Below are 21558 nucleotides of genomic sequence, written 5' to 3'. Positions count from 1 at the left end.
TTTTTTTTTCATTTCTTGATTATGTTTGAGAATGTTTGTTCTGTTCATTTCACTTAGTTGTGCAGCAATATTAGTTTTTCCTAACATAGCCAATTAAACAACATTTTTCAGGTGAGATTGCGAAGATTCGTGCTTTTTAATTTTTAGGTGCAAATGTCCTAAATCTGTCACACCACTCCTAGTCTATGCAGTATCACCAGCGAAAAGGAGGCAAGGAAAACAAAATACAGATTTTTTTTTTTTTTTTTTTGTTCACATCCACGTAACCACAAATGCTTAGCGTAAATTTCATTGTTATAGTTCCTTACACATATGCACTATTTCGGCTGGATGAAGCTTAAGTAAGATTTAAGTCGGGTAACGGACGACCCTTTAATTTCACTTCATTACATGAATCTTCTCCGCAAGGGAAAGTTGAGAAAAATAAAATTAATATTCTGTAATTCACACACACTCATGCTTGCACATTTGCACTGGTTGAGTTACTGTACTAAGACGTCACACCAAAGCAACACTCAGATATACTGATGGTCAACAATGTTCTAAAACTGGAAAAGAAGTCTCTTTCGTATTTCACGTGATATATCAAAAGGATTCTACTCGTGCAATCATTTTGAGTTAAGGCAAATCCTAAGATTCTACTGGAGGCTGGATATATACGTAATAATAAGGCAAAAAATATTAATTTCGTTATATTAACTCGATAAGATTCTACAACAATAAGTATGTGAAGAGAAAATAAAAATATTGTCATTAAGTTTCAAGGGAATAGAGAATCCATTTGACGTAGTATTACAATAGCAATGTGGGAGGAGAGGAAAGATCCCTTATGGCCTGACTCTGCAAGCCACTGCAGAAAGATATGGGTTTCAAACAGCAGCAGTTTCCCTCTGCTTCCCTTCACCTCTCTACCCCCTGACCAAGTAAGACACACTCTCTATGAGCTGACCACCCTGCAGATCCCAGGACGACTTTGAATGCAGTGTCAATTCCAGTACAGCTGACGCGCAAAAATATTATGCATAAGATAATAGTACATATTCCCGGTCAGATGAAATATAAAGCAATTTACCAATAAAAGCTGTAACAATTCTTCTACAAATTAAAACAAATATCATTATTATTATTTTCCTGTCAAAGCAGGGAGTGCTGCAGCTCCGCAGCTCTTATGGACGAGCCGCCTCTACTTAAACTCTAATTATGTCGTACTTTGGACTAAAGTACCTATTTGACTGCTGGTAAATTAGCTCTGCCTCCCTAACTATTCATGTTAGTATTGCATTTTCTATCTTCTATTTCAATGGTGGCCAAGACGTCGACCATCAAGCCATGAATGGTTGCCAGCAGTGATCTCTATCAGTACCTTTATCTTCAACTGACAGTCTCTGGCCCCTATGGAGTTATCCACCAGAGAGTGTTTAGCCTCTTCATTGCTCGCAGACCCTCTGGAATGCCTTTCAGCAAAATGAATACAAAAGAGTGGCAAGTTCGCAGTCATACAGACTACAAACTCCCAGCAGCTATAAATGCAGTATATAAGTGACCTGCAGGCTAGTCGAGCTACAAGTGACTCAGCTGAGTTCTTATTGTGTTACTGTACATTTCTCTGCTGCGTTATTTTATGCTGACAGATTCTCAAGAAGAAGTTTTAGTCGAAATGAGTCACCCAGAAGATACTGAGAACAAACCAAAGTGTTATCACTATCAAGATGAATGAGAAGAGTTGTTATCTATTATGGTGAAAGATTAAGTATGTTTGTCTTATCTGTCATTCAACTATTGTGCTTCCTAAAAAGGCTAATGTAGAATGACATTTCCCAACCATTCACCAGAAATTTGTGTAGTGAACTTCGAAAGGCCAAAGAATCTAACCTGAAGTCGAAAATGAGTGCTCAGCAGTAGCAGTAGGTCAAAGGTGGTAACATAATTCTGTAATAGGGATTGTTGTACTGTTATCATGTAATCATGTCGTTATGTACAAAATGCTAGCACATTCTATTTCTTCTGAATGAATTGAAAATAAAAATTGTTGTTGTTTTCTAATGCCAGGTGTTTGACAATAAAGTCATTTGACCCCTTGCACTCCAATATTTTTCAAAGATATCATGACCAGCCAATGAAGCACAGATTTTGAGGTGTTCCGAATCCATTTCTTGGTTTGAGTTGCACAATGGGCAGTTAGGGGACTGATATATTCCAATTCTATGCAGGTGTTTGGCCAAACAGTCATGGCCTGTGGTAAATCGGGAATTAACTGTGGATTTTGATGCAGAGAGTTCCATTTTTTCCCTTGAGATTGTGTTATCAAATTTTGTTTGTTAAAGTCTAAGTATGTAGATTTAATAAATCTTTTCACAGAGTAATATGTAGATTTAGTAACAGGTCTGTAAGTAGCAGTGCTGCCATTCTTTGCTAAAGCATCCGCATTCTCGTTTCCCAGGATTCCACAATGGGATGGTATCCATTGGAATACAATTCTTTTATTGAGTGATATTAATTGAGAGAGCATTTTAGTTATTTCTGCTGTTTGAGATGAAGGTGTGTGTTTAGAGACTATTGATAGAATAGCTGCTTTGGAGTCTGACAATATAACTGCATTCCTAAATTTATTGATGTGGCATAGAAGATTCCTGAGACTTTCACTTATTGCAACGATTTCACCATCAAAACTTGTTGTTCCATATTCAAGAGACCTATAAAGTGAGAAGAGACAGCACGTAACACCTGCACCGGCACCTTGTTCTCTGGAGATCAAGGATCCGTCAGTGTATAACTGAAGCCAGTTTTGTGGAGGGTACCTAATATTAATTGTCTCTGAAGACAATTGTTTTAGTATTTCAGTGTTTACTTCCGATTTTAGTATTTCTTCTGTTAAATTTGGATTATATTCTATATTTAATAGAGTTAAAGGGTTTGGTTTAATTTGCAGGTTTTCTTTTAAATTCGGGATATTGATTTTCTGTTTTAATTCTTGAACCATGGATATGAAACTTTTTTGAGTTTTCAATCTACAGAGAGGACTGTATGAATGCCAATTGTTTCCTGGTAATCTAATAAGTTTTCCATATTGAATCAGTGCTTTTTCTTCTATTGTCATTTTGATGCTGTTAATATTAGTGAGGAATCTCATAGAATCTATTGGAGTTGTTTTGATTCCACCAGTAATGAGTCTGAACATATTCTATTTCGTTTATGAAAGGTGAAGTAATTAAAATTTCTCTGCAGTATGTGAGCACTGGCTGTATAAACATTTTGTATGTAGTGTTCAGAGTATTCCTAGAGCATCCCCATTTCTTTCCCGCTAGTCTTTTTAGAAGGGAGAATCGAAAATAAAAATTAAAAATATATTTAAAAGCTTCAGACCAAGATATCATACAAAAAGAAAGTAAAACATAGTAATATTCTTGAACTTAGCTGGTTATAGAGCATTAGAATTTATTATGATACTTTAAAAGCTAATGATGTTATATTCACTACCCTGGAAGTGCTAAACGGTTGATAAACAGTTACTCAAACAGAAAATTGGAATTGTTGAATCTCTAAAATTCAGTAAAATAAATCAAAATCTGAAAGTATTGTATAATTACGCCAGCAAGTTTCTTAGTGAGAGTTTCAGCATGAATTTCGTCGCAATAGTAACAGATATAGAATTATTAAAGACAAAATAATCCTGGGATTATAATATGACAAAACTACTTGGTGAACCAAACTCAATCTTGATAAAATAAAGCTCATGAGATAAATAAACATCAGCAGATAAAGGGGTTACAGTAAGAGAAGAATTCAACTATATCCACTATTGCAACCCCAGGGTTAAAGATACATATTCAAGACGTGGATATACACACGGTCCTCAACATGGTCCTGCAGCCAATCAAGCATACAACTGATGTACATTGCGAAATCACTTTTCCAAAGTTAACTTTGAAAACAAAAAATTTAGCATGAACTTAATGAGTCTTCATTACATTACAAAATATTTCATACCAAATATACAATGATCAAATCATATTAAACAATATATCTTTCGAAATAGTTTTCATTTTTTCACAAAGCTCCGAGCATAAAATTAAAATAATTTTACAACATATATTACATAATATTTAAGTAATTAATAAGATGATTATGTTAAAAAATCTGCAAAGAAGATGCGTTATAAATCTAGGATTATAGCTATGATGAAAATTAAAAGCAATGGAACTTACATAGTGATGTTGTTAGTATCAAGATCCACACAATTGACATCTGGTGGAGGATCATAGAGATCGAAGAATCTTGAATCCACACCAATAAGGAATGGCAGTGGAGCATGAAGTACTTCAGCCAGGCCCAGAGGACACAACGGAATGTATGGACATTGCCACTTGAAGGGGAAAATTATCTGGAAGAAAAATATAGTGCCAAGTAATTCTTCAGCGGAAAAGTTAGTTTTGTATGTCATCTTCACTAGGCAGTAGTGGCCTACACAATGCTTCACATTTCCTTTCTTTCTCCCCACCTCTACAACCTCAAAAATTAGATTCAAATTGCAGAAATATAAAAACTGTTCTGCTTGGGAGCAAAAGATTTTTCATTACAGACTCAATTTCCTTGTTAATTCTCTATTCCCCACTCCCCTTCCACGATAATATGCACTGATTTTGTGCCTCTAAAATATAAACTGGTTGAATGATTTACAAACAGACTGTTAATGAATAGTACATTATGCAACGAGCCTATAATGAAGGTAATTAAGAAGTGAGTGTGGATATTTATGAAACAAGCGCAAGCGAGTTTCATAATTTTCATACAAGCTTCTTAATTATCATTATAGGCGAGTTTCATACGACTTTTTATGCTCGACCATATTTCTAACTTCATATTATTAATTTTTTAGCAATGTCCCGTATGTTGTGAGATGTGCGCAGACGCGAAAGTATTGATTTTTTCCGAGGAACAGATGTCCACATTGACCTTGCTAGGCCATAAGAACCTACAGAGATAACACTGAAATTAAATTAGACATTGAAAAACGAGATGACAAATTGAATTTATTTGAATATTATTTACAATTAACGCTAATTATTATAGTAACAGAACATAACCTTCTGAGACAGTATTGGATTTCCAGCCTCCGTGACTTTTCGCTAATTCTCTTTCGATTGCATATCCGAGAATAATCGATACTTGCGGTTTTGTAACGGTAGAAAGCTGACCTGTCATTGGCTGAACAGTTGTAACCTGAGTCGTCATTGGCTGAAAGACCTGACCTTTAATGAGTAGGTGTACTTTAATGACATGCATTAAAGGTCTGCTACCAGGTGTATAATTACTACATTTCAGCATGGTGGAGCATAAACAATCATAAATTACTATAAACCTATGAAATATTAAATCTAAAAGACACTTCACAAGAAAGATGAAATCAATTTTTATCAACTTTTCATGTCTATAAGTCCATATAATCGACATTAAAAGGAAACAATGAAGCAGAAAATTTTACGAATAAATTCTGATCTATCTAGGAAAACTGTACTTGATGTCTGAACTATATAAAAACTACAAGCTGTTTAAAAATGCAACAAATTTTCAAAAACATTACAGCCTACATGTAACATGACTACTGGTATACCAAATACTCAGTTATGAATGTTATTATACTTGATGGGCATATGATTTATCATGAAGCAGAACTCTAATGTCAGTCAATGAACTCCCACGCATCATTCATGAACAAAGTAAAAGTGGGAACATTACTATCAGCAAGTGCGTTGCAGTCTCAGTCGTAGTGAGATTAGGTGTAGTATGCTGTATTCGTGTTTATAATCTACAGCTCAAATACAGTCTGATCCATTTGGGTATGGATAATAGTACCGGTAATTTATTATTATAAAACTATTATGATAGTTTATATTACCGGTTGTTCTGTATGGTTGTGAAACTTGGACTCTCACTTTGAGAGAGGAACAGAGATTAAGGGTGTTTGAGAATAAGGTTCTTAGGAAAATATTTGGGGCTAAGAGGGATGATGTTACAGGAGAATGAAGAAAGTTACACAACGCAGAGCTGCACGCATTGTATTCTTCACCTGACATAATTAGGAACTTAAAATCCAGACGTTTGAGATGGGCAGGACATGTAGCACGTATGGACGAATCCAGAAATGCATATAGAGTGTTAGTTGGGAGGCCGGAGGGCAAAAGACCTTTGGGGAGGCCGAGACGTAGATGGGAAGATAATATTAAAATGGATTTGAGGGAGATAGGATATGATGGTAGAGACTGGATTAATCTTGCTCAGGATAGGGACCAATGGCGGGCTTATGTGAGGGCGGCAATGAACCTACGGGTTCCTTAAAAGCCAGTAAGTAAGTAAGTAAGTATTATGATAGTAGGAAAAATTTCTTGCTGGTTATATTATGATTAAAAGATGGGAGTTTCCATATATGACGATCAGCAATGCATAATCTGTAAGGACAAATTAAAATCGTAGATGATTAAAATAGCCACTACAAATCAACAGCGGGCACAATGTGTTCTTTGGCATGCTAAATTTGAGAGTGTTAAAAGAGTTCAAAGGGAATTTCGACGTGAGTATGGTGTGAGTAATGTACCTAGGCTAAGTTACAATTCCATAATGTTGTGGTATCGAACATTAGTAGAAACAAGTTCTGTGTTAAAAAAAACATGCAGGAGGTCGCAGGCGAAACCCAGTACGAGAAGCAGCTATCTCTTGGCTTGGTCCCCAAACTCCCCAGATCTAACTCCTCCTGACTTCTTTGTGTACGGTTTTGTTAGAGAAATTGTCTATTCACAGAAACCCAGGAACATTGATGAGATCTGGGAGTAAAAATTACTCAAGTTTTTCAACACACCACTCCTCTTATGTTACAACGGACATGGGCTGAATTGCATCACCGTTATGAGTTGTGCAGGGTTCACAATGGGGGTCATATTGAGCCCTGAGGAATCTCCCATCTTTCAGTGTTGTATGCACAAAGTTTCAACAAATAAAGTTCAGTAGTAAATGTTTTATGGTGCTTTTATTTTATCCATACCCAAACAGATCACTCTGTAGTATTGAAAAGCGAGTGTGTATGAGTTGAACTAAAATTTCTATTTTATGGCACACAAATGACTGAAATGTGTTAAGGCTACATGCCAAATTGCACTGCGTTGGCTCATAGCAGGTGTTTGAGTGACCAGAGACGCTGCCTCAGTAGAGAAATTTAGCCTGTCGAGCAAAGAGTTGAGATTAAACATCTGCAAATGGGAATGTCTCCATCTCAAATTCACCAAGATATGGCACGTACCTTGGGAGAATCTACTGTATCTTATGGTAGTAAAAAGGTGGTGTCGAGTGTTTAAATTTGGGAGAACATTGTGTGAAGATGAACATGATGGCGACCCTTCAAGAACTGTCACAACACTTGAAGACATCAATAAAGTGCACGATTTAGTGCTGCAAGATCGACGAGTCACCATCAGGGATATGGTAGAGGAATCAGGCTTCTCATACTATAGTGTGCACAATATTTTGGTAAACGAATTGGGCATGAAAAAATAACTGTAAGGAGGGTGCCTCGAATGTTGACACCAACACAAAAATGACAAAGAGCAATGCTCTGCAAGCAGCGTTTAACTAATTTCAGACCAAACAAAAAAAAAATTCTTGAACGATATGCGACTATGGATGAGACAAGAGTTCACCACTATGAATCTGAAACCAACATTCAGAGTATGGAGTGGAAACATAAAGGTACGATCACACGTCGCTACTTTTGCAGCACTGCAGTACAAAAAACTGCGCAACTCTTGTACTGCGACATGTGAACAACGGTGCAACCCAAAAAGTAGCGACTGCCGAACTTGCTGCCCGCTACTTTTCCATGCTGCGCGCAACTTAAAAGTAGCGACGTGTGAACAGGGTTCTCAGGGTTGCAGCCGCAGCATTTTTGATATCGGTTTTGTTGAAACTTTTGCTGCGGTTGCAACCAGTGTTACCACCCAAATGTGCCAATGGTACTTTTATTGTTTGGATATATTTTATTGTTTGGATATATTTTAATGTTAAATGTGATGAAAATAAATTATATGTAACAGTTATTAAACACGCAACACAGTCTGAGCATAATTGCTGAGGATATAATTCATTTTTTAAATTTTCCGTAGCGTAGTTCCAAACAGGAGGGTTGCCAACATTGATTACGTGAATATTCTGTTGGTTATCATTTAAGTATATAGGCGTTTTTAAAAGTTTTATAGTAAAAATAATGTCAATTTCTCAATACTAGATACGACAGAAAAGCAAATAATAGATAAGGAAGCTTTCGCATGAGTTACTTAATAATGCGAACATAACCACAAAATGTATATTGAGAAGTCAACACTGAGATGGGAACCTGCAGCATGACTGCGGCTGCAGAAGTAGCGCCTTGCGTGTGAACAGACTCGCAACCTCCAGTTGCAACTTTTGCAACATTCGGGTTGCGCAGCACGAAAAGTAGCGTGCAGCACGCTACTTTTGGCTTACGTGTGAACATGACACGCAACTTTTGCAGCTGCAGTATAAAAGTAGCGCTGCAAAAGTAGCGACGTGTGACCGTACCTTAAGGGTTCACGAACCCCTAAAAATTGAAGGTGCAGCCATCAGCAGGCATGGTTTTGCTCTGTTTTTTGGGATGCCCAAGGTGTTACATTGATAGACTATTTGCAGGCATTGATTGTGCAAATTTAGCTGAATGCTATCAAGGAGAAACATTGTGGCAAGTTGAAGTGAAAGGTTATTTTCCACCAAGACAATGCTCCAAGTTCCAAGTCCTTAATTTCAACAGCAGGACTGAACTGCTGGACCATCCACCCTAATCACCAGATTTGGACTCAGTGACTTCAGACTATTCCCAAAACTCAAAGAACACTACGTGGGAAAAAACTGTCATCCAATAATGAACTCATGCAGTCCATAAACCAGTGGTTTGCAGAGATTGGACAATCCTTCCTCCAGGAAGTTGTGGAAATGTTGGAGCATCGCTGGTAGGAGTGTTTCAACCTACTAGGGGACTGTGTGGAAAAATGAAGTAAGATTAATTTCTTTTAGGTAGGTCAGGGCTACAGGGTAGGGATCAACACTGATACTATAATCATATGTTAACCAATTCGGCTCATGAAGATCGAAGATGATAACAGGACAGACTGCTTGTTGTTAACATTTCAAATCGTCGAATAATCCATCATCTTGTGAATAAATTTCTGGCAAGAGGAAGTGTTTGTTACAAGTAAGAAACGAAAATTTCAATGACAATGAAAACCATTCGAAAAATTCCATTAGCTTCATCACAGGAAACAACAGGTATATCTTACAATTCTGAGCAAAATTTTGCGAAGTTATTGAAGTAAAAACATTACAAATTTACAGTAGTGCAAGGCTACAACCCAGTGATTCTGTAAACAACCTAGATTTTGTGAATGTATTTTAAGTGAAGTGCATGATGACAAAACTGATCCTAATCTCTTTCTGTCTTTGGAATTTCGGAAGAAGCTTGGTTTCATCTCCACGGATATGTAAATACTCAAAAGAACAGGTATCAGAGCTCCGAAAAACCCAATATTTTTCATGAAAATCCCTCCCCTGATATGAATGTAGAATTATGGTGTGCTATGAGTGGTGAGAGAATAACAGGCACCACTTCTTTTTTAACAAACTACTAATAATAGTACATGAAAATTATTTTGCATCACATTATTGGTGAGTTAACAGGGAAGAAGCATTATTCTGTCTTTTTCCAACAGGATTCTGCAACAGCACATACAAGCCACTATTCAATAGAACTTCACAGTGTGTTCAAGAATAGAATTATCAGTAGGAATTCCCTTAATTTCCAACCTAATCTCCTGTGACTTTTATCTTTAAAGGACTTTAACAAATGAAGTGTATAAAATTAAAATTCACAGTCTGGAAGAATTGAAAAATAGCATCTGGCAAAATATCACCTCCATTTTTTAAAGAAAACTGCAACAAGTAGTATGTCCCAAATGTTTCGAACAAGAAGATATTTCAGCATTTCTTTCCTTAGTTTGGGTGAGTAAACGATGTTTTAATTTTTCACAATTAATAATGTTGTACATTAATAATGTAAGGACTTTCAAACTACTGATAACATGTTCCCTCCCCAAAACCAAGGCTTGGAAGTGCATCAACCAACAGTCAAGTTACTGCTTCGTGGTAAGGAAATATTCTGCTCATCCAGTACAAATCCAGCAAAAATATGGTACACAAAATTCTTATCATTCCAAGTAGCTAAAGTTTTCATCGTTCAAATCTTTTTTCTTTCATTTTCATAACTGTTTCTTACCACAATCCAATTCCAGCTACTAAAACCATATCTCTAACAGATATTCTAAAAATACTTGTAAGAATATTATACAAATACCGTACTTCTCAAGTGTAAATCATATAAACATGCACACATTATCTAAAATGTTGACAGTTTTGCAATTTATTATGTCCTGCAAGTTCATAGTTATATCTTCTGCTATGCAAGCAACAAATTTTGGTGATATATGAATTTCAATTCTGAAGAAATTCACTACAGTCAAGATACCAAGATAGCCTCTACTATCCTAATAATATAAAATCTAAGAATTAAATATTTGTTGAATTGTGGTTCGTTTCTTTGTTAACAAGTCTGCATTTTCATTTCCTTCCAATCCACAATGAGAAGGTATCCACTGTATATAACAATTATTTTTGTCTGTCTGTCTTCTGATTTTAATGAAACAATAGTCTGAACTGCAGATTTTAAATCACAAAATATGGCTACTTTGGTAAATGAATTTAATGTGTAAATTAATTTTGTACATCAGTATTAATAGCTTCTAATTCACAATCATGGTGTGTACAGTGTTCTCCTAGTGTAAGGGAAAGGCAAAAAGATCATAATATACACCTAGTCCATCAATATTATTTTGTTTCAGAAATACATCTCTGCAAATGTGTAACCACATTAAAGTTAAAGATTATATTGTAATTAATGTATTCTAGTGGAGATAATGGTGTTAACAATTTTTTTAGAATAGATGGAGTACTACAATCCTTTTGTAAAATTTGTACTTCTTGAATAAACTCAGACTGTGTTATTAAATTTCTGTTGTGTTTGTCGTAGCTTCCCCAGTAATTATCATGAAATTAATGTTTGTTCTGTGACCCCATGGCAGTCATATAAATAAAATGAAATAATAAATGTCTTACTTGGAGTGGACCACTCAGTAAGCTTCCAGGACCATCCCTAACAAGGAGGCCTCTGCTCTTCACAGGACACTTTGGCTTCTTCATTCACTCATTCAATAAATTTTTCAAACAATGAAACAGCCATTTTTTTAATTTCATATAAAATAGGATCATGTCATTAGTGTTCATTTAAAGCTTCAGTAATTATTCTAAGAACTTTATTTTGGACAGTTTCTAATTTTTGTAAATGTGTTGCAGTTCTTGTAGTAAATACTTCACTTTCGTTTAATAATAACAGTGGTTTACACAAATTCCACAATTTGGGACATCTGGCCGAAATCTACAGCTGACCATTAGGATCCAGAATACAAAGCAGAGGTTAAATTAAGAATACAATATGATTGCGGAGAGAATACGGAACAATGATAATTTTAAAAATAAAGTACAATTTGATTTCGGAGAAACATGAGATGAAAATACACTGAAGAGTAATGAAATGAAGTGAAAAAAAGTTACATAGTATTATTTATACAAGTGATTGTGTAAAATGGATAATGAATCTCTCAATACCATTAGACAAATTTTGTTAATGTCCTCATTAGAAAATTTAAGAGAAAGGAGAATGGTTTTGGATAACTTAAATGAAGTTCTCCTAGCGCCAAAAAGAAGTCCTTTCACTTCCCATGTATTAATATTCATTTTGTTATCTCTCACTGAAGTGAGGAAAACATGAGTTGTAAATAGACTTCTTTTCATCGTTAACGTTATTGGCTTGTTGATCATCCTTCTCAAAACGGACAGTGGGGTCAAGAATGAGGCTTCTTTGATTCCGGCGATCGATGGCTATAATGTCTGCTCTTCTCGTTGACCCATTCTCAGCCAAGCAGTGCACTTCTTCGTGAACCTCCCACTTTGCCTTCCGAAGAGTGGTTCCAATGGAGCTTCTCACTTTATGGTGGCGATTGTTCTCAGTAGTTCTCCTTTAGGGCAATAACCCAAAACATGCCCAAGGGTTTCTACTTCGCTGCATCCTGGATGACAACAGTTTTGATCTTGAAAGGAACGACCTGGCACCGATCGTATTGCTGCGATGTTTGTGGACATCTTTATGGAATTGGTCCACTCTGAGGATGATATCCCTCTTCTATTACTAATCCAAGAGTTGTTTTTTGGATCTTCACTGTAAGTTACCACTCCTTTGCCTTTTTGTGGAAGACGACACCAATTATTAAATGACCTCTGCTGTAACTCAGATCTTAAACTTCGGCCTGCCATCAAATGTGCTTCTGCATTGTTGGGAATGTTCAAATGTGAAAGAGCTTCTTGTTTTTCCGTTTCAAGATTCTGTATGTAGTGTTTAATATGATCCATGTGACAGTTGTTAACACTTCAATGTATTTAATCTCTGTGTTGCTTTTTCAATTACTTTGTTTATGTGATTTTTCCATGTTAGATTTTAAAATAAAGTGAAGTGAGTTTCATCAAACATCCCAAACATTTTTATATAATTAAATTGGGTAAGCTCTATCGAATGGTAATACTGTACTTTTAACATCCTGCATTGGCTGGAAATGGGCTATGCAAGCTGGAAGACTATTTTTTTTTTTTTTTTTTTCACAGAACATGATATATTTTAATTTGAATTCGTATGAAAGATTAAAAATAAGAACACTCTGTCTCAGACATTTCTAATGAAAATTTCTCCACTGACCATGAAATAAATAGTATGTGATTACACCAAATACCTTACTGTACAGTATTTTCTTAGCTTCCTATTAATAAAGGATTAGAAAGGAATATTGACTAAAAAGTTGCTGGAACTGAAGCTGTATTAACAAAAATTGATAATTATGCTACATAGGATTTCTCTCCTCCTAGATTATTGTGGAATAATAATATACTTGACCAACATTTCTTTTAACTGTGCTTCTGTGTGAGTCTGTGTTCAAGCAGTATACGGTGACTGAATTTTATAGCCTTTCAGAATTTTTGAGTCCTACAATAAATGAAATGAATTTGATACATTTTAAAATTAAATTAACTCAATAAGATAGCATTAAGGGACAACAGTTATTGTAATACATTACCTTGTTCAAAGTTATAAACTAAAAAAATATGTTTATATACGACTAGGTTATTTTTTAATCTGTCGGTATAACAATGGTTTCAATTATTCGGTTATCATGTCAGTAACTATCGAAGTTTTGTGAAACAAATTAACAATCATAATCGAAGTGTCACTGTGTACATATTTTTTAAGCATTACAAAAAAAATTATATATATTCGTGAATTACAGTATACAAGAATAACCTACATTATTGCATGTAAAGAAGTTTTAAATCTACAAGCAAGTTTTAGATATTTTAATGGATGCAAGTACAAAGACTTTCTCACTGTAACTGTATACCATATTATATTACGAAGTTGTACACAGAAACATACACTAACACAATAACTCGTTTTTGGAAGAAAGTTTGAAAGGATCTAATATGAAAAAGTAAACAACAAGAAATATAAAACTTAACACACCATGGATACGGCCTCTGCCACTGCTGTCAAGACATCTGGACGCAGAGAATGAACAAGCAGCTTCTGTTCAGTCAAAGCCAGAAGTAAAATCATGAGACAGTTGTCTGGACCCAGATTCATAAGCAACTCTCGAAAACCTGCACCACTAGAAAATAAAACAGAAAACGTTAAAAAAAAATTGGTGACAAATTGTGCACAAGAACCAACTACGTTTTTAAGAATAAAAGAAAATGAGAAGTGTGATTTCATGTAACTGTTGTCATTACAATACATTTCCTGACAGCGGAACTGTTAAAGATTTCCTCAACCAATACTTGAAAAGACTGGAACATATATATATGTCTTGCATGACAACACACCATCGAGCAAAGAACTCTTACTTTACTGCACATAACTGGGCATGAAAAGAAGGAACGACTGTTTATTGTCAGACTTATTGGAAGATAGATATAAATAAAGCTGCTCCTGCCATCGTTAACAGCAGCAGTAAATTAACATTCTCCATTACAAATATGTAAGCCAGTCAATTTTTACAGAAATGTCAACTGACCTCCAAGAATATGTGAAATTCAACTCCTTTTGATGACAATTCATATTATGCTCCGAATGAAATTTCCATTTTTTCCCCAAAATATGTCGAATAAACGAAACTGATCAATAGTCGAACTATTAAGCCTAAAACTACACTGATGATAGCCAATAATTTCGTCTACATAAGGAGTTAATTTTCTCAAAAGAATATTGGACAAAATTTTGTATGATGTCAATAAAAGTGATATTCCTCGAAAGTTACTAATCTTTTCCCCCTTCTTAAAGATAGATACAATTATGGACTGCTTACATTGTTTGAGTACAATTTCATTTTCCCAAATAGCATAAATAAGCTTATAAATTTCACTACATAATGCGTTTCCACCCTCTTGTGTTATTTCTGCTGGAAATTTATTGATACCTGGAGGCTTGTACTTTTTCAGATTTTCTATAGCAATTTCGACTTCAGAAATTGTGGGTTATGGGTATAATGGCTCAGCAGTTTGTATTTGAATTTCGTCCAGATCATTTCTATTTGGCCTATGTACATTTAGTAGTTACGCAAAATAGTTTTTCCATCTGTTCAGAATGAAATGAGAGATGCTATAACAGATATTGTAATTTCCTCGTGATAACGAAACTTTCAAAACATATATAATGTGGAAAACTACTCCATATGGACCCAAAAAAAAAATTCGACAGTGATACTAAATTTATTGAGAAAGTAAATAATCATACACTGTATCAAACAAGATTAAATTACCGAAAAGACGGAATTTCCTTGAGAAACAACATAAATGTTGACATCAATCAATCAATCTTCTTAATGTATCCAGCTGTTTGCTGACAACATAAAGTCCACTATAGTCCCCTGTAGTCTATTCAGTTTTTGTTTTTCCATGAGAAATGAGGGGTATTTTGATCAGTGTTCATTATAGATGCTTGTTGCTAGTAACCAGAGTTGGGGTGTAGTCAATATATACTGCAGAGCTGTGTCTTCTGCAACTGGTACAGATGATTTTAATTTATTCCTTTTGTGGTTCATGAATGGACGGTATAAAAGAATGTGTTCCAGATCTTCATCATGATTTTTACACCACAGACAAGTAGGATTATCAGAAAGGTAAAATCGGTGAAGTACAATTGTGTGACAATGTGACCTGTTCTGGCTCTTGTTAAAAATGTTTGACTATATCTAGGCAAGTTTTTGTACATTTCCAGGTCATTTGGTTTCTTTTGTACAGACTGTAAAATTTTTCCTTTGTCAGAAGAGAGCCAATTGTTGATCCATAGAAGCACTGGATAGAGATATCACTTGAAAACGTCTTGGTAGCAAATCTGTGTCTGTTTTGCAATATTATCGATTTTCTCGTTTCCAGGTATACCACAATGACTAGGTAGGTATCCATTGAAATGTTATTTCCTTTTGGAGTTCTTTTAGTTTACTTAGTTGTTTCTGAATTGGAATAATTCTATGTGCGTATAGGTTTGGTACATATTTAATTATATTAAATATAGCTCCCCCTTGCAGTCGGTAAGTATGCAAATAGATTTTTCAGAAATTTAAGTAACATATTGAAGAGCAGTATCAATAGCTAGCAATTCGGTGTCAAGACTGAAAGAAGATGAACATGGTATGAAGTAACTTTCTTGATATTTTAGAATATAATATCCTGCTCCTGATGTCCCATTATTAGGATTTAGAGATCCAACTGTATAAATCTGAAGGTGATCCTTATAGTTCCATGGAATCTAACTTAAGAATTTATGGAGGATCATTTTTGGAATGATTTCCTGGAATTTGTATGCTATGTTCTGGAATCACCCATTTCCATGGAGGAATTTCGTTCACAACTGGAGTTTTAGCAATGAGTGTGTCTGTGATATAGATTGGTATTTCTTCTTTGTTTATTTTGTAGAAATTACATAGAATATTATCTGACAGTTTGAAGAACATCTGAGATCTGGGTGAGGCTTGCAATTTTAAATGTATTTTTAGATCCTTTTGTAATACATAGGATCTGATTGGTTGAATATTACATTCAATTTCTAAAAAAAAAATTGACATGAAAAGAATAAAGAACTTATTTGTGATATCATGTATAATAAACAACAGCAGAGGTCATGACCTGAGACACTAATTCAAAGGGTGGCAAAAGAATGAAAAATAGCAGCCATATTACCGTATTTACCCGCATAATGGATGCACCCCAATTTAAAATAACAATTTAAAATAAAAAAAAATTCCCACATAATAGAGACATCTCATTTTAAATAAAGATTGTTTTAATAATATTGAAAGTCGTAAGATTGGGTGTATTGCTTATGTTTAAATTCAAGTTTCTAAAGAACAATGCATGGTACCACTGCAATCGTGATTGGTTCTTTTTTTACGTGCACAAAATATAGATAGACCTACTCTCCAATTAATAACGTAGTATTCTTAGGACATCTGCAGTGATGCTGAACCTGGCAATGAATAAGGTAAGGCTAGTGTTAATAATAACAATAAAGTGTCTTATCTTATTGTCGCTGTATTCATTGTTGCACGTTATCATCTGTTTATACAAATACTGCTAACTATCTATCGTCTTAAGTGTGACGCAATTGATATATCAAATTAGTCGCGATCCATATATTGCTACATATTCTATCGATTATTTCAGCATTCGAGCTGGCGCATCTTGAATACATGTTTTTTTTTTCCCCCTCACATAAGGACGCACCCTAGTTTTTTGTTATAAAAATCGAAAAAAGAAGTGTGTCTATTATGCGGGTAAATACAGTAATGCACTTATGTGAAAAAAAAACTTGATTGAAAGAAAGAATTGCTACACTATATTTTTTTCCTTAATATCTAATCTGAGGGTATTGGAGAAGGAATCACAAGTAAACAGTTTTCTTTTGACAAATCATTACAATATGCAAGAAGGAATTTTGATGGGGAACTAAAAGTTATCCTTTCTACAGAGCATTCGCCTACGGGTGGGGCCAGGAAAGCGGCCTACCTGCGGGAATCGTCTATCCGTAAGCTTCCGCTTTCTATAATAATAGCATGCACACGAGAATTTTTCTACGTAGTACTAACCTTGTTACAGACGATGTTGGACGTGATGTCCATCTGAATCCACACATTTCTGGCATCTTTTAATAAAATTATCATTCACACAAATAAGTTCGCCTTCGATAATTTTCCTAATCTCTCTTGTTATATTCGCCATCAATTCATCTATGCTGTGAGGATTATTCCTATAGACATTATTTTTTTGAGTTCCCCAGAAATGAAAATCGCACACTGTAAGGTCAGGGGAACGTGGCGGCCATAAGTCCTGAGAAATAATCCTTTCTCCAAAAACATCACTTATATCGTTCATGGATTCATGGACTATATGGGCTGTTGCTGAATCTTGTTGGAAATACCCATTGAGTTTCTCATCATCTGATAGCATTTGGAAAAATGGCGCGAGTATTAGAGTGCGATATCTTTGTGCATTTACTGTATCCTGAAAGAAAATGGGCCCAATAATGCACTTCGCTGTAACAGCACACCAAACGCCAATCTTTTCGTCAAGCAATGGAACCTCATGAATTAAATGGGGATTCTCTGTACTCCAATACCTACTGTTCTGTGAGGCAACATGACCATGTAAATGAAACCACGCCTCATCAGAAAAAATTATTAAATGAGGATCCACAATACTTTGTAAAATCCAATTACAAAACTGAACTCGTTTTTCATCGTCTCTAGGCCGTAATTCATGCACGATACTCACTCTGTAAGGTTTTAATTTTGAAAGTTTAGCAGCAGTAAAGACTGATGTTTTCGAAACACTAACTTCCTGTGAAACACGTCTTAGAGATTTATTATGAGAGCGTGTAAATGATGCACTGATTTCATCAATTTTTTCTTCCGTCAATACTCTTCGTTTTCGCTTAGGAATTATAGCATTTAGCGATCCTGTTGTCCTTAATTTGTTAACAAGACATCTAACATTCTCTCTACCCGGAATTAGATATTTCACTTCAAATTGCCTACGCACCTCTCTACATGAGTCTGTGTTTTCACATAAGCATCATACATAAAAACTCTCTGTTCAAGCGTGAATTTTGCATTTTGCATTGTTCACAAATTTTACACACACACTGAATATTTAAGCAAGTGTCAAGAAACTGCACTGTACGTAAAAACACTGCAACAGCTGGCTCACAACTCATAACTTGTCGACCTTGATTGTCAAGCGTGTCTCAGCAACTGCACACACAAAGCGGCGTATCAGCACATGCCGCTTTCCTGGCCCCACTCGTAGGCGAACGCTCTGTATATTCATAATCTCATTGCACCATAAAACGGGTATACTTTGCACCTTTAGGGGTTACTTTGCATCAGTTATAAGAAAAGTTTTAACACCATCTGCTGAACAAGATTGTAAATAAAGTCAAGTAGTTTCATTATTGGCCAATAAATTGAACATCAAAGCATTGATTGATACATTTTCATAGACATTCTCCATTTTGCTCCACTTCCTGTACTGTGTTCTTTGGTGTAACAAAATATTTTCGAGACAGCAGTACTAAAATTCCATCTGCATCGTCGTTTTGTGTGCATATTTTGAGGTACATAATACAATTTCTCATCCTAGATTTAATGGGGATTCTAAAAATATTCCATTTAACTGCTAAATTCCTTTCCTTTGGAGTATTTTTGTGTAATTTCCACTTGATGTGTGTTTCAGATTTTGGGGTTACCTTGCACCACACAAAAACTTATGCAAAGTAACCCCCTAAGCAAACATCATTCCTCCAGCGAGTGCCAAATAGAGAAGTCAATGAAAAGGCAGTAAATGGAGCATTTCTAGGAGTTTTAGAAAACACTAGAATCTCTTGCACAGGAGAAAACGAAATAAATAAAATGAAAAGAAGGGGGAAGATTGACGTTCCTGCTGATAAGAGTGTTGCCCATGAAGAGATTATGCAACAAGCATCAGTGTCTCCAACCAAAAGGAAAATTAAGAAGCAAACATTGGAAAACAGTGACTTAGAATGTGATAATGATGTCATATGCCAGAATTCATCAGATGAAGGAGACTGGAAGTCCTGCAGCTAGAAGCAATTGATGAAGAGGAAGAGCTTCCAGAGCAAACAGAACCCAATTTCCAGCTAGTGAACCGCCAAGCTGGGGCATTTGTGGTTGTTCAGTATGACTTGTTCTATATCCTGGGGTTACAGAAACCTTTAATGATGAAGAAACTGAAGTCTGTGCTATGATGAGGGCCTTGAAATCATAGAAGTGGCCAAATCAATGTGATAAACTGTTCTATAGATGGAAGGACATCATTGCAGGAATAAATCAACGAAAGAGATTGAATAAACGAGGCTTGTTTCGAGTTCCAAAATTTGGAAACAGATTTTGAATTGTAATATACTGCTTCAAGTGTCCAAGTACCATTCTAAATTGTGTTTGTATAAGACTTTGATCAACATTTGCAGTTCTTTCTGTCATCAAACTAAATTTTGCCTTCAAAACGGGGTTTTCCTGTGTATAAATAATACCCAGAATGTAGTGTACCTTATATCCTCACCACATAGTATCCATTCGATAGTGTAACATTACATTCAGTGATTTTATTAATTGAAAAATACAGAAATATAAGCAGTGATACAAAGTTACCAAATCCATAAGGTTACTTCACATCACTATTTAAATGATTATGCAATTTACAAAGAAATTTAATACAAAATTATAAGTACATATATGCATTTCTGCTAAATTAGAGGTCATTCCTGAGATGTTTCTTTGTAATATGAAAAGTGGTATCTTCTTTTTAACAGTGTTTCTATTTACCATCTATAAAAGTGATGCAAAGTATACCCGTTTCATGGTACGAAATGCAGTGGTATTATCTGGCTCCCAGCAGCAATCCACGCAATAGAAACAGAAACAAAATTTATTATCTTTTGATTTCTAGCATCAACTTTAGTCGACAGCAACTGTATCACGCAAAAAACTGAAAGTCAATCCAGTACTTGCATGCATGCATTAAAATGGGATACATGTTATGGCATTTAAATCCCAGTCAGCTAGGTTTCACAGAGATATTTAAATTCCGGCGCTGAAGGGTTAAAACCACAGAAAATGCTGTCATAGCTTGAAAAACTAAATAAAAACAAATAGTAGGAATAGAAGAGTTGATGATGCTAAAGCTTGTACAATGAAATATTTCATTGAGGCTTCTGTTGTGTATAAGTTTTTATTAGTTGATACTAAGGGAATAAATGATAATAAATTAATTTCTAATCCTATTCATGCCCCTAATCATGAATTAAATGAAATTGAAATTAATATACTCTTACTAGAGTTAATAATAAGAGGATACCTTCAATGGATACCTCCTCATTGTGGAATTGTAGGAAACAAAACTGTATATAAACTAACCAAAAAAGGTAGCACAATCTCCTATCGACCCACAGAAAAATTACCTTGTCAATAGTCTAAAGTTAAAAGAAAAAAAGATTCTCTATACAAAAGCTCCAAAAGGAAAACATGGAAAGATATATGCCACAACTCAAATATAATACCGCATGCAACCAGAAAACTGGCCTTCAGACTAACCATATACCAGAACTGCATGACAAAGCATATTTGCCATATACCCATTATGCAGAGTAAACGAATAAATGAATGGTGAATACTTCATTAAATGTCCAACCCACCAGAATGAAATCATCTATGGAAAAGATTGTCGCATAAGAATACAAATGGCTTCACTATCAAGTGTAGCATTAGAAAATAACATTATTTTTTCTAAAAATAAATTCCAGAAGGAAAAAAAGATAACACGAAAATTGCTAAAACTCATATTATTCACAAATAAACATAATTTACCTGCGAGGAAGAGGGAGGTCTTCAGGCTGAGTCAGCACCACACGCTCTGTAGAAGACAGCTGAACTAAGATGCGTGGTCGTTGTGGAGATGGAAATGGCACATCCTCCAGAAAATGGGAGATATGCCTGGAAGCAAGCACCTCTAGTTAAATATATACTATTATCTTTCACTATAATACGTCAAAGTTTTGCAAACACTGTTAACTTCACATAAATACATAGTCATTACTTTTACTTTTACCAAAAACTAATGTAATATTATATCCTTAAAATTTTACATTATGAGCAATCATCAGAACAGCAATTTTTAAATATTACACTTGAATTACATCACAAATTAAATCTGATTTCCTTTGAAAACCTTTCCATCACCTGGTTCTCCATCCCCTTCCAAACATCTCCTCCTTGT

General features: G+C 35.1%; 1 protein-coding gene across 2 annotated transcripts in view; it reads right to left on the bottom strand.

Moving 5' to 3' along the window:
• Crag (DENN domain-containing protein Crag) overlaps window positions 1–21558 on the bottom strand; it is a 219850-nt gene that overhangs the window by 141730 nt on the left and 56562 nt on the right. For both annotated transcript variants that reach the window (XM_069848500.1, XM_069848499.1), the window contains exons 8-10: window positions 21150–21275; window positions 13736–13880; window positions 4206–4381 (exon numbers count right to left, since the gene is read on the bottom strand). In XM_069848500.1, the coding sequence (XP_069704601.1) occupies window positions 4206–4381; window positions 13736–13880; window positions 21150–21275 (447 nt within the window). The remainder of the gene's footprint in view (window positions 1–4205; window positions 4382–13735; window positions 13881–21149; window positions 21276–21558) is intronic.

Source organism: Periplaneta americana, chromosome 15 (assembly GCF_040183065.1).
Source record: "Periplaneta americana isolate PAMFEO1 chromosome 15, P.americana_PAMFEO1_priV1, whole genome shotgun sequence".
Taxonomy (NCBI): Eukaryota; Metazoa; Arthropoda; class Insecta; order Blattodea; family Blattidae; genus Periplaneta; species Periplaneta americana.
The sequence above is the reverse complement of the archived record's forward strand: the minus strand, read 5'-3'. Positions and strand labels throughout refer to the sequence as shown.